Source organism: Spinacia oleracea, chromosome 2, assembly GCF_020520425.1.
Source record: "Spinacia oleracea cultivar Varoflay chromosome 2, BTI_SOV_V1, whole genome shotgun sequence".
Taxonomy (NCBI): domain Eukaryota; kingdom Viridiplantae; phylum Streptophyta; class Magnoliopsida; order Caryophyllales; family Amaranthaceae; genus Spinacia; species Spinacia oleracea.
The window spans coordinates 16,194,272-16,207,372 of NC_079488.1; the positions used below are offsets into that span (position 1 = coordinate 16,194,272).

General features: G+C 42.2%; 1 protein-coding gene across 1 annotated transcript; it reads left to right on the top strand.

The window, feature by feature from the left end:
• The first annotated feature begins 739 nt into the window (after positions 1-739).
• Positions 740-6,080, top strand: LOC130467251 (uncharacterized). Its single transcript, XM_056835709.1, has 9 exons — positions 740-932; positions 1,317-1,609; positions 1,751-2,005; positions 2,058-2,496; positions 2,608-3,606; positions 3,769-3,911; positions 4,026-4,412; positions 4,578-5,263; positions 5,396-6,080. Exons 1-9 carry the CDS (start codon positions 740-742, stop codon positions 6,078-6,080), a joined length of 4,080 nt encoding a protein of 1,359 aa, XP_056691687.1.
• Positions 6,081-13,101: the final 7,021 nt, after the last annotated feature.

The following is a 13,101-nucleotide window of genomic DNA, read 5'->3' on the forward strand; positions in this document are numbered from 1 at the left end:
GTTATCGGCCACTTTCATGAATTGATTATCTAGCTAATAGGAATTAGAATCGAAAGATCGTATTTTTAGAGGCTTAGTGCAATCGGCAATTCTGATTATGTTAGCGACCGTACTGCATATGTTGAATTGAAAGTGTTAAGACCCGACCGTAGGATTAACATGTACTTTAATTACTCGGCTTAGTTTATTCATTTATAGATTGATTTGTGTTCTTGGATTGGTATAAGCATGGTGAACCGAACAGACGCCCTAGACCTTTTAATTCATTGATAAGTTCACATTTACATTATTGCTTTAGCTTCATTAGTTAATAATATCCAAAATCAACTTTCGTTATTGAAATAGTTCGTATAATTGGGCAAAAACTAATAGAACTCGTCTCCCTGTGGGATCGACCCGTATTTGCTAAGTATCTGCTAACAACAGACACCGTGCACTTGCGGTATCACTTTTTAACTCATCAAGTTTTTGGCGCCGTTGCCGGGGAGACGGCTATATTCTATTCGTTTTAGTTTGATTATTTGAACTGTTTCCATTGTCTCATTGGAACTCTCAGTTCCAATTGAGGCAAATCTCACTGCGTTTTCTTTCGTTGTTGTTTATGCCCAGGTCTGCCAGAACGGGTACCTTAGTTCCTCCCGATCCCGATCTTGTAAAGACCCTTCGTCAACTAAAAAAGCAACAGAAAAAGAAGAAGCAGTCAGGGTCCCAAGACTCACAGACTCCACCGAGTCACACAATGTCTAAATCCCTGAAATCATATGGGGTTCCTTCCTCGAATAGTGTTCCGACTGGGCTCACAATGCCAACTATTGATGCAGTCAATTTTGAGATCAAGCCCGCTCTAATCTCCATGGTCTCACAAAGTCAATTTGGTGGCCATCCATCTGAGGAACCCACCAACCATTTGCAGAGGTTCAACCAACTGTGTGGTACTATCAAACATCAAGGGGTCACTCAAGACCAATTGAAAGTCATGTTGTTTGGTTTTAGCCTTCGTGATAAGGCTCAGACATGGTTGAATGATGTCAAGGAGACAGAGTGGAGTGCTATTTCACAGGCCTTTCTAGAAGAATTCTTTCCACCCACCAAGACTGCTGAAATAAGGCATAAGCTGACTACATTCACTCAAGAACCCGGTGAATCACTTCGAGAAGCCTGGGATAGATTTAAGGCTTTGCAGCGGTCGTGTCCGCATCACAACATTGAAAAATGATTCTTGGTTCAGATTTTCTACCATGGTTTGCAAGATGAAACAAAGAACACGGTTGATTCTGCTGCTGGGGGTGTTTTTCTTGACAAAGAAGTGGATGCAGGTTATGATTTTCTTGCCAATTTAGCTGCCAACCATTACAGCACCACCAGATCCACATCTAAGAAGGGAAAATTGGATGTCGATGCTTATGCTCTATTGTCCTCACAAGTGGCAGCCTTGAACCTGAAGATCGATTCTTTGAAGGCTCCTCAGTCTTGTACTCCCCCAATGAGTATTAATGCTATGTCTAGTGTAGCTCCAGTGACAACTTCTTACTGCGAAGTATGTGGAATCCAAGGTCACTTTGGTCATGAGTGCTCTTATAGTTTACAGGATACTACGCAATTGGAGCAAGTGAATGCTTTTCAACAGAGACAACCAAATGACCCATACTCCAATTCATTTAATCCGGGTTGGAGGAATCATCCAAATTTCTCATATCGGGGCAACAATGTTCAGAATCCTCAACCCCAGCAACAATAGTCGCAACCACAGTTCCATCCACCTCAACCACATGTTGCTAGGCCTCCATTTCAACAAGGAGCCTCACATAATGCTCCCCCGGGGTTTAATAGGCCCCCGCATCAAGGATATCAACAACCCCCTCAGAGCAGTGCTACTCCAGAGCCTAACATGGGTGATCTGTATAAGCTCATTGCAAATATGCAGAAGACCGCAGAGATAGCTCAAAAGAACCATGATGAGAGCATCAAAGAGTTGAAGAATCAGAATAGAATGTTGGAGAATCAAGTTGCTCAACTTGCTGACACTCTGTCTCAAAGGCAACCGGGTACACTACCAGGGCAACCTACTCCGCCCCAGAACAGAGAAAGTGCCAATGCTATCACTCTTAGAAGTGGCACTAAATATAATGGACCCCCGATGCCCACTGATGAAAACTCTTGCTAAGGAGAACACAGATGGACCAGGGAAAGCAATTGATGCAGAGCCTCAAGTCCTGGAAGTTGGTAATGCTGATGATGTTGGTGCAAATAAGGGGAAAGAGAAGAATTCTGATTCTCTCCCTATTGTGCCTAAGTTACCTTTCCCTCATCGGATGCAGAAAACTAAGGTTGATCAACAACTTGGTAAGTTCTTGGCAATGGTCAAGAATCTTGAGGTAACGGTCCCTTTTACTGATTTAATATCTCAAGTTCCTGTTTATGCAAAATTTTTGAAAGAGATGATCACTAAAAAAAGGGATTATGGTGGTGTGGAGAGAGTCGCTCTAACTGAAGAGTGTAGTGCCATATTGCAAAATAAGTCTCCACCCAAACTTAAGGATCCGGGTAGTTTTTCCATCCCCTGTCATGTAGGTGCATTGTTCATTGATAAAGCATTATGTGATTTAGGTGCAAGTGTGTCTGTCATGCCCCTTTCTGTCTGTAATAGGTTGAATATGGGAAAACTAAAATGCACGCAAATCACTTTGCAAATGGCAGATCGTTCTATAAAATATCCTTTAGGTATTTTGGAGGATGTTCCTGTCCGGGTGGGAAAATTCTACATTCCTGTTGATTTTGTGGTGCTAGATATGGAGGAGGATAGTCAAATCCCCATAATTTTGGGTAGGCCATTTTTATGTACTGCAGGTGCTGTTATTGATGTCAAGTCTGGGTCTCTTACTTTGAGTGTTGGTGATGATACTGTTACTTTTAATCTAACCAATGCTGTGAAGTCTCCTATGCTTGAGAATACTTGTTGCAGGATTGATATTGCAGAAGAGATTTCTCTAGACAACATTCCTAGAATGTTGTATGATGATCTATTGCTGGCGACTCTCACCTTGGAAGCCCATAAAGGGGAAGGAGATTGTGAGATTGATTCCTTGATCTCGGATTTAGATGGAATTGAAGTTGAGAAGGTCGATGGTTTTGAGGTATTGGCAACTGTTTGCTCTATTTCCGAGCCACAGGTAACGAAGGTAGAACTAAAACCATTACCATCTCACCTTAAATATGCATTTCTTGATGATAATGAGGATTTTCCTGTGATCGTTAATGCTGCACTCGACGATAGCCAGCTTTCTAAGCTTCTGACCGTGCTACGTATGCACAAAAAGACAATCGGGTATAGCATTGACGATCTCAAGGGCATTAGTCCTGACTTTTGTATGCATAGAATTAACTTGGAAGCAGATCACCGCCCTCGCATAGAGCCACAACGTCGTTTGAATCTTAATATGCAAGATGTGGTGAGAAAAGAGGTAGTGAAACTACTTGATGCGGGCATCATCTATCCCATTTCAGATTCTAAATGGGTGAGCCCGGTGCAAGTCGTTCCTAAGAAGGGGGGGACAACGGTCGTTAAAAATGATAAGGATGAGCTTATCCCCACTCGTGTTGTCACAGGTTGGCGTATGTGTATAGATTATAGAATGTTGAATACGGCTACCTTGAAGGATCACTTTTCCCTCCCCTTTATTGACCAGATGCTAGAAAGATTAGCAAAACACAAATTTTTCTGTTATTTGGATGGATATTCAGGTTTCTTTCAGATTCCCATTCACCCAGACGACCAGGAGAAGACGACGTTCACCTGTCCATATGGAACTTTTGCATACCGCAGAATGCCGTTTGGTTTGTGCAACGCCCCTGCTACATTTCAAAGGTGTATGATGGCCATCTTTTCTGACTTCATCGAGGATATCATGGAGGTATTTATGGATGATTTTAGTGTTTATGGTTCTGACTTTGATGTATGTTTGCATAATCTTTCTAAAGTGCTTAAACGTTGTTCTGACGTGAATTTGGTATTGAACTGGGAAAAGTGCCACTTTATGGTCAATGAAGGAGTGGTACTTGGTCATCTTATTTCTGAGCGTGGCATCCAAGTTGACCGAGCAAAAATTGAGGTGATCGAGAAACTTCCCCCTCCCGTGAATGTCAAGGGAGTGAGGAGTTTTCTCGGTCATGCGGGTTTCTATCGCCGTTTCATAAAAGATTTTTCTAAAATTGCGAAACCCCTCACTCAATTACTGCTCAAGGATGCCACATTTGAGTTCACTGATGCTTGTTTGGAGTCTTTTGACAGGATAAAGAAAGCATTGATAACTGCTCCGATCATTCAGCCTCCGGATTGGGATTTGCCGTTCGAAATTATGTGTGATGCGAGTGATTTTGCTGTTGGAGCAGTGCTTGGCCAAAGAAAGAACAAGGTGTTGCATGCCATCTATTATGCAAGCAAAACCTTGGATGGAGCTCAGATGAATTATGCTACTACTGAGAAAGAGCTCCTTGCGGTTGTTTATGCACTTGATAAATTCCGGACGTATCTTGTTGGCTCGAAAGTCATTATACACACTGATCATGCCGCTTTGAAGTATTTGTTGGCCAAGAAAGAGGCCAAACCGAGACTTATTCGATGGATTCTTCTTCTCCAGGAGTTTGATTTGGAGATTCGGGATAAGAAGGGTGCTGAGAATGTTGTTGCAGATCATCTCTCTCGGTTGAAATTTCAATCTAGCACAGACGGGCCTATCAATGATTCTTTTCCTGACGATCATCTATTCTCTGTGTCTACTCAATCCCCATGGTATGCGGACTTTGCAAACTATTGTGTTGGTGGGTCCCATCCTCCGGAGTTGACATATCAACAACGTAAGAGATTCTACCATGATGCTAAACGGTATTTTTGGGATGATCCACATTTTTATCGGAAGTGTGCCGATGGTATGTTTCGTAGGTGTGTAGCGGATTGGGATACCCACGGGGTTCTTAAGCATTGCCACAGTTTACCTTCTAGTGGCCATCTTGGTGCTATTCCGACCGCCCATCGAACTCTTCAAAGTGGTTTCTATTGGCCTTCTATATTCAAGGATACTCGCTTCTTTTGCAATGCATGTGATGAATGTCAACGGACGGGCAATGTTTCGAAAAGGCAAGAGCTACCACAGACCGGAATTCTTGAAGTTGAGCCATTTGATGTATGGGGCATTGATTTTATGGGACCGTTCCCTTCTTCATGTGGGAATCGGTACATCTTGGTTGCCGTTGATTACGTTACAAAGTGGGTGGAAGCTATTGCATCGCCAACCAACGACTCTAACGTCGTAAAGAAGCTTTTCAAGAAAATCATCTTTCCGCGCTTTGGAGTCCCAAGGGTCGTGATTAGTGATGGGGGTTCCCATTTTCATCAAAGGACTTTTAAGGCTCTTCTGAAGAAGCACGGAGTTACTCAAAAGGTTGGCATGGCTTATCATCCTCAAACGAGTGGCCAAGTCGAAGTTTCTAATCGACAGATCAAGAGAATTCTCGAAAAAGTGGTCAACAAGTCTCGAAAGGATTGGTCGTTGAAGTTGGATGACACATTGTGGGCGTTGCGCACGGCCTACAAGACTCCGTTGGGGACAACTCCGTATAGGTTGGTGTATGGCAAAGCTTGTCATTTACCAGTTGAAATGGAATATCTCTCTACTTGGGCCGTCAAGGAGATCAATATGGATTTAGAAGCGGCCGGTGAAGCGAGACTTCTTCAATTGAATGAGCTAGATGAACTACGGTTTGAAGCTTACGAGAATCATAGGCTCTATAAGGAGCAAACGAAGAAGTTTCATGATAAGATAATTCAAAAACGGGAGTTCAACATCGGTGATAAGGTCTTGCTTTATAAGTCACGACTACGGCTTTTTCCAGGAAAGCTTAAGTCTAGATGGTCCGGACCCTTTACTATCACCGAAGTCAAGGAACATGGAGCTATTGAGGTTGCTAGTGAAAATGGCACCAAGTTCAAAGTGAACGGTCAACGTTTGAAGCTATACACTGAAGGAGCGTTTATTGGAAAATTGGAGACGATCTATCTCTCCGATCCACCCACCGACGCTTAAGTATTGAGGTTTGGAGTCAAGCTAATGACTTAAAACGAGCGCTTATCGGGAGGCAACCCGATTTCTAACTCTTTTTATTTTCAATTTCTTTCATTTAATTCTATTTTTAATCTAATTTATTTTATTTATTTAGTTATTTTATAAAAAAAAAAAAAAAAAAAAAAAAGTATATAAACAACAAAAGAACAAAAATATTTTATTTTTGAGTGCACTTGAATTCATTTATTTATTTATTTATTTTCGTATTTTTTTAATTATTTTATTTTTAGATTAGTTTTTCATTCATCGTAATTTTTAATTTATTTTTGCGTGTTTTAATTTTACTAACGATTCTAATATTTGAGTTTAGTGGTGTTTGAATATTTTTTTTTAGGATGTGTAGGTGCACGATCAAACTATTCCGAGAATTTTGATGCATCGACAAGCTGTAGCAGCTCCTCGTGTGACCGCATTTCCCAGCGCCTATCCAGCGTGCTCGCTGGCCTATATCCATCTCCAATTGAGAGCTACTGCTTTGCGCGCTGGGGAACAAGCGGGGGCGCTGGCTCATTTTATTGCGCGTTCAATGGCATCCCAGCGAGGGATCTCTCGCCTGCAGCGAGGGATGTCCCGCTGCGCCACGGCTGCTGCCCGTATCTCCTCGCGTTGCTCATTCCGTATGCGCCAGCCAGCCCATCTCGCCCAGCATTCGTTGCTCGCAGCACCAACGAGCGCTGGCTCGACGCCAGCGAGAGAGCTCGCGCAGTACCAACGAGCGCTGGCTCGACGCCAGCGAGAGAGCTCGCGCAGTACCAGCGAGCGCTGGCTCGATGCCAGCGAGAGAGCTCGCGCACCCCTCGCGCCCTGCCAGCTCGCAGCACCCGCCTTTCATCGTGCACGATCCTCGCGCCCACAAACAGCCCACCCACACCTCCTTTCACTCACACTCGCCTCTCTCTCACCCTCACTGTCCAACACTCTCCATCTCCTTCACCCACCATTACCCCACTCACCAACATCCCACCGCCAGCCACCCACACAAACTACCGGCGGTCGGCGACCACCCCTGTTGCCGGCGCCGTCCTAGCCCAGCCACCCACCCTCAACAATCCTTCACCTTTTTCCCCACTTTAACACCATAAACCCTAGACTTAATCAATTTGGGGGTTTTTGTTTCTCATAATTGGAGTTCAAATTGGTTGATTTGTGCACTTCATAAGGGTCAAAGGAGGAGATTTACATCAATTTCATGCTCTATTCATCACCAAATTGGTAGTAAGATTTGAATTACTCCCTCTATTTTACTCTTTGACATTATTCAAGAATTTCTATGCTTATGGTTAAATTGAATTACATGAATTACTTGATTGTCAATTGAAATTGATTGAGGGACAAATTGCTTCATTGTGAATTTTGGTTTTCATTGATTTGATTGTTGTTTGGAGTACCGGAATTTTGATTTACTTGGATTGTTGGCATTGTTGATTGTGGTGACACTTATCACAGATTTCATACACCATGACACCACCAAGACGCTCAAATCCTAAGCGTAATGCCACTAAACCAACTGCACCCAAACCTACAACATTCAAAAAGCCACCCACCCCAAAACCCCCACCACCAAAAGTCACCCCACCCATATTACCACCACCCTTACAAGCCCCCACACCTATAATACCACCACCACCACCACATCTAAATCCTGAGCTTCGCCAACAATCTTTGCTAGCCGCCTTGCACAAAAGACCGGTCCGTTCTACACTTTTCTACTCCATAGATGCGGCTACCAAATTGGGACTTCATTCTAGTATTGACGAACTTCTTTCTGGTTCGTCTTGGGAGAAATTTCTTGGTATTACTGAGCTTACTTTTGCAGATTGGACTTATGAATTCCTAGCTTCCTTTGAGTTTAAAGGAGAGCCCTCAAAGATGTATTTTAAACTTGGTGGTGTAGCTCGCGAATTGACTGTCGATGAGGTAAATGATATATTTGGATGGGAGAAAGGATGCTTAATTGATTCATACGGGTTCAACACCTTCTTGGATGACAAGATAGGCGAGGATGGTACACCTTGTGATCTCTCCCACTTTTGGTTTCGAATAACTGGAAAAAAGGATTGGAATCCCGGCCATAGCAAGTGTGGCTCGATCATCAATCCTTCCCTCAGATTACTCCATCGGGTGATCAAGAGTGTCTTCTACCCTAAAAAGGAGATGAATCAAGTCACCTCATCTGACCTCAGACACTTATTGGCTTTCACTATTGAAAGGACCCCGGACTTTCCTACGATCGATTATGGTTCTTTCTTGGTCTCAGCTTTTCATACTGCTCGCAACAGAGATGTTGGAGATATCCATTGTGGCGGTTTTATCACTAGTATTGCCAAACATTTTGGGTTGTCAACTGAGGGCAAGAAGCCGGTTTCATCGAAAAACTATTTGCTTGATATTAAGGCATTGGGTCGTTTTGGTTGGCTCAAGGAGACAGGAGATCGTTATATTTGGAACGTGAAACGAGGGGGACACCGCCTGGCCGACTCCCCTTATGCCTATCTCCCGTGTTCTCGAGCGGATCTCACTACCTTGGGATGTTTGACATTCTCACCTGACTTTCGACGATCGGGGAGCCGGATGGCAGACTCCGCGCGTCCACCCCCGGACCCTCAGTGAGTCCTCCTGCGTCTCCCATTGCTGCTACCCTCGAGGGTCCGACATCACCTACTCCTATTACTGGCTCTGTACCACTTGAGCACCAGCTGGGGGCCTTTGTTTCGCTTTGCGAAACTTTTCATACTGCTGTCTTTGAGCGTCTCTCTGCTCTTGACGACCAGGTTGCCTCTTTGCGACAGGATGTTTTCACCATTCTTGGACGGCTTCCAGCTCCTGCCCCGACTCTTGCTGAGTGAGTCGTTCCTTTTTCTCTTTCCCTTGCATTACTATGTATTGTCGCAGTGGGGTCACTGCATCATTCTAGCTTGGGGGAGGGATATCCTATCCTTTATTGCTTTCTTAGTGTACTTTTTATCGCTTTCATAGGTGTTGTACGCTTTGTACCATCCATTAGGGGTGGGAGTTTACGTGCAACGAAAAAAATGTACTGCTTTCCTAGTATTACTGATTAGTTTAGTTGTCTTTCTTTACTTGCATTACATTCATATTTCCTTATACCCTGCATAGTGAATTTGACTTTCAAACCATGTTCAGACTCTTTTTGACTCTTTAGAGCTTCTCTTGAACTTAGCTATGATTCTGAAATTCAGTCGGTTGTGCTATACATTGATAACTGCTTGGCATTGTGTGAACCAATTGAATGGTATGCGGTAAGATGTTGGTCTCGTATCAAGAATAGCTAGCCAATTATCTTGTAGGTCACCTTACTATGTGTTTGTGTGATTGATGTGACTTGTTATCGTATGATTTTGGCTTGAGATTCACTAGTAGTTTAGTTGCAACTCACGCATGCCGCGTATGACAGAGGCCATTCTCATAGGAAGCCTTCAGACGAATTTAGAAACATCAGTTCCTGCCTTTCATACCCATGTTGTAGCCTTGTCCGTTTATTCTTTTAACTCCACAAAATTGAGCCCTATTAGCCCCGTTGGTTACTTATCCCGAGTCTAGCTTGGGGGAGCTTCGGTGTTCGTAATGGTGTATATTATTGTTGGCACCCAAGCTTGTAACAGTTAGAATTAGATTTATCTATGTACTTTCGATTTCATTCTTTAGTTAGAGGCCATAAAACATACTCAATGTTTTGATGACAAAATTGAAATTTTGTTGATTTGCAAGAATAGTTTCACACCTATTGGTTGCAAGTTTGTTTTAAGGATAAAAACCATCAAACATGAAATTATGTTCACACACAAAGCTAGATTAGTTGCTAAATGTTACAAGCAAATTCACGGTGTGGATTGTGTTGAAACCTCATGCAAAATCGTAATGCTTAAGTCTATAATTCAAGCAATAATTGCATATGGAAATTGGATGACAAAACGTATTCCTCAATCAAATGTTGGAAGAAAACTATGTACATGGCATGTCATAGGATTTGTGGATCCAAATAAATGCTTGAAAAGAAAGCTATCTTATGAAATCTAAGTACAGATTTAAGCAAGCAAATTGGGAATTAGAAATGTATTTTAGTGAAGCTAATAAGTATTTTAGTTTCATAAAATGTACATGACTCTTATAGATATATAAGAAGTTTAGTGGGAGTACATAAAACTTAATTGGTCCTATCTGTGTCACACACACATCTCTCTATTGTGAAATAACATTCAAATGCTAATGACTTAGATTTGAAATTATTCATCAATGATGGACCAAGGAGAAACTTAGTACATATTGGGTATTAAGATCTATTTACAAAGATCTTATAATATTGTTTTGGATTAAGTAATGGCATTTACTAAATCAAACACGAAAGACTCCATTGGAGATATTCGACCCATGTGAATAAATCTAAGTAATGAATGTTTGAACTATGTATAAGCATTTACTAAGTTAAACATCAAAGGATCTAAGTAAGATTCTTAACCTATATTATATGTCAAAGAATTTAGCTGGATTCAGTATCTACTGAAATTGAATGAGCTAAAGTTACATGAATAGAATTCAATTGGGAATTATTCTGCAAAAGAATTTATCATGTATGATATAATATGAGGATCGCCAAAAATGTATCGTATGACTTTAGGCATACGAATAATACCAATCTCTATTGATCTAGTGAAGATCAACTAGATTGAGATCAAGAATACTTATGGTACTTGAAAAGGTACATAGGAATAGTTCTTGATTCAAGGAAATAAAGATATGCTAAATATTGATGCTACACGCATAAGCACTGGCAAAGGATCAAGCAAGATTCCTTTGGAGTTAACCATTGACAAGGACGAGCTAAAGAGCATCGTGTTTTGAAATGGCAACATGGATTGGAGACCATGAGTTGTTGCGTGGGAAATTAAAATAATAATTTCTATGTTCTAAGATACAGCTGGAAAGTCTTCCACATATCCGTGAACTGCTTGGATAGGTAAATCCAAACAAAGCATCACTGGCAACCTATACAATTGAAGTAAAAGTACTTATTGCCTAAGAAGCAATGAAACAGAGTTGTTTACATAAAGAGTTCTTCACTGAACTTGGGTAGATCACATGTCTGTTGACTTAATGGTTCTTCATTGCAAAATGCGTAGAACCACTATTGAAGTAAGAAAGACTAGATCACATAATAAACAAACTCTCTTATCATCCTATCTCAAAGAACATTCGATGAAAAGGATATTAAGATTGGCAAAACATAATAACTAAACCTATGCAATAAGTGAGAGGCAACACTCACATTGTAGCACTGGAAATCAAGCATAGCTTTGAATTCCACGAACTGTTTTAAAGATGGGTTTGAGGCCCATGGTTGTAAAACATTGGGGTTGAACATTTATCATATATGAAATGTATTTTCATATTCCATTTAATCTTGGTTTAGTATTAAATGATGAGTCCCTTCAAATTTGAAGATATATTCAAGATAGACTGCCAGGACCAGTCCTGTTACTAAGAAATGTCTATCAAGTGAACTTGAATGTCAAAAGTTGAAAATGGTCCCTGGTCGGAGTTTTCTATAAAGATGGACGCATAGAAAACGTTAGACGACTAGAATGCAAGATGACTAGTAGTTCTGTTTCTTGAACTATGTGGGCATGGCAATGTCATAATCATTTGCATAGATACTTACTTTGGGAAGACTAGTATCGGACAGACCTATGAAACTTTACTGTAAGAGATGAAAATCTGTCATAAGTAAATTTCATTAAAATTATTAGACACTAAATCCTCAATACCTGAGTGATTTGAGATTACTTGTTTGAGAACTGGTTGATTTGACGTTGACCAACCGTCGCACCGTAAAAGGAGGCTATAAAGGCAACGCTCAGGTAATCACCTATCAAACGAAGTCTAATCTCAAGATCGCAAGATTGGGATTGTCCTCCCATAAATCGGGATGAGATGCTTAAAAGTTGTACAAGGCCACTCGGAGAGCTAGAAACTGTAAAATGCATGGCCGTGCTCGGATGAATCATAGGCTATGATTATCTGTTTATTTGATCAGTTGAACTCTGAAACCGAGAAACACCTCTGGACATAATAAGGATGACAACTCTTACCTTATGTTTGATGAATCATATTTATATAGGGTATTCTAGGCTCATTTAGGTTGCATTTCTAGGCATTCGTCTCATTTTAGTTGCATTTAGAGTCATAATTGCATAAGTCGTCGTTATTGTACTCTATTACGCTCCGTTTGTGTTTTCTTTGATATTTCAGGTGATTTTACAATCATTTGGGTGCTTTCGGAGTGTTTGGAGGTGGAACGAATGATCACCGGATGGTTTGAGTCGGAGACGAAGTGTTTGATCGGAGAATTGAGTTTTCCGGGGATGATTAACTCGATATATCGCTTGTGCATAGCTCGCAAGACCCCTCGTTGGCTCGCAAGACATCTATCGTAGGCTCGCTACATTTATCGTTGGCTCGCAAGATCCCTCGTTGGCTCGCAAGATCCCTCGTTGGCTCGCAAGACATTTATCGTAGGCTCGCTACATTTATCGTTGGCTCGCTACATCCATCGTCGTGCCTCATCGCTTCATGGTTGCTTGCTTCACTAGGCCAGCGAGGGATGGCTCGCTAGCTCCCTCGCTGCCTCGTTGCTCGTCGCCTTGGCCTGCTATGCATCTCACTAGGCCAGCGAGGGATGGCTCGCTAGCTCCCTCGCTGCCTCGTTGCTCGTCGTCTTGTCTTGCTGCACTTCACTAGGCCAGCGAGGGATGGCTCGCTAGCTCCCTCGCTGCCTATAGCTTCGTCGTCTTGTCTTGCTGCACTTCACTAGGCCAGCGAGGGATGGCTCGCTAGCTCCCTCGCTGCCTATAGCTTCGTCGCTTGGCTTGCTACACACACGCGCAGGGCAGCGAGGGATGGCTCGCTAGCTCCCTCGCTGCTCTACCTTCTTGCTAGTCGCTGCCCATGCCTCGCCATCTATCTT

What these genes read in the sequence shown, in the direction of transcription:
- LOC130467251 (XM_056835709.1), top strand. Translation starts at nt 740, where the DNA reads ATGTCTAAATCCCTGAAATCATATGGGGTTCCTTCCTCGAATAGTGTT. An exon ending in ATACTACGCAATTGGAGCAA is followed by an intron (nt 1,610 to 1,750) that starts GTGAATGCTTTT and finishes TCGCAACCACAG; the next exon opens with TTCCATCCACCTCAACCACA. An exon ending in TCATCGAGGATATCATGGAG is followed by an intron (nt 3,912 to 4,025) that starts GTATTTATGGAT and finishes AACTGGGAAAAG; the next exon opens with TGCCACTTTATGGTCAATGA.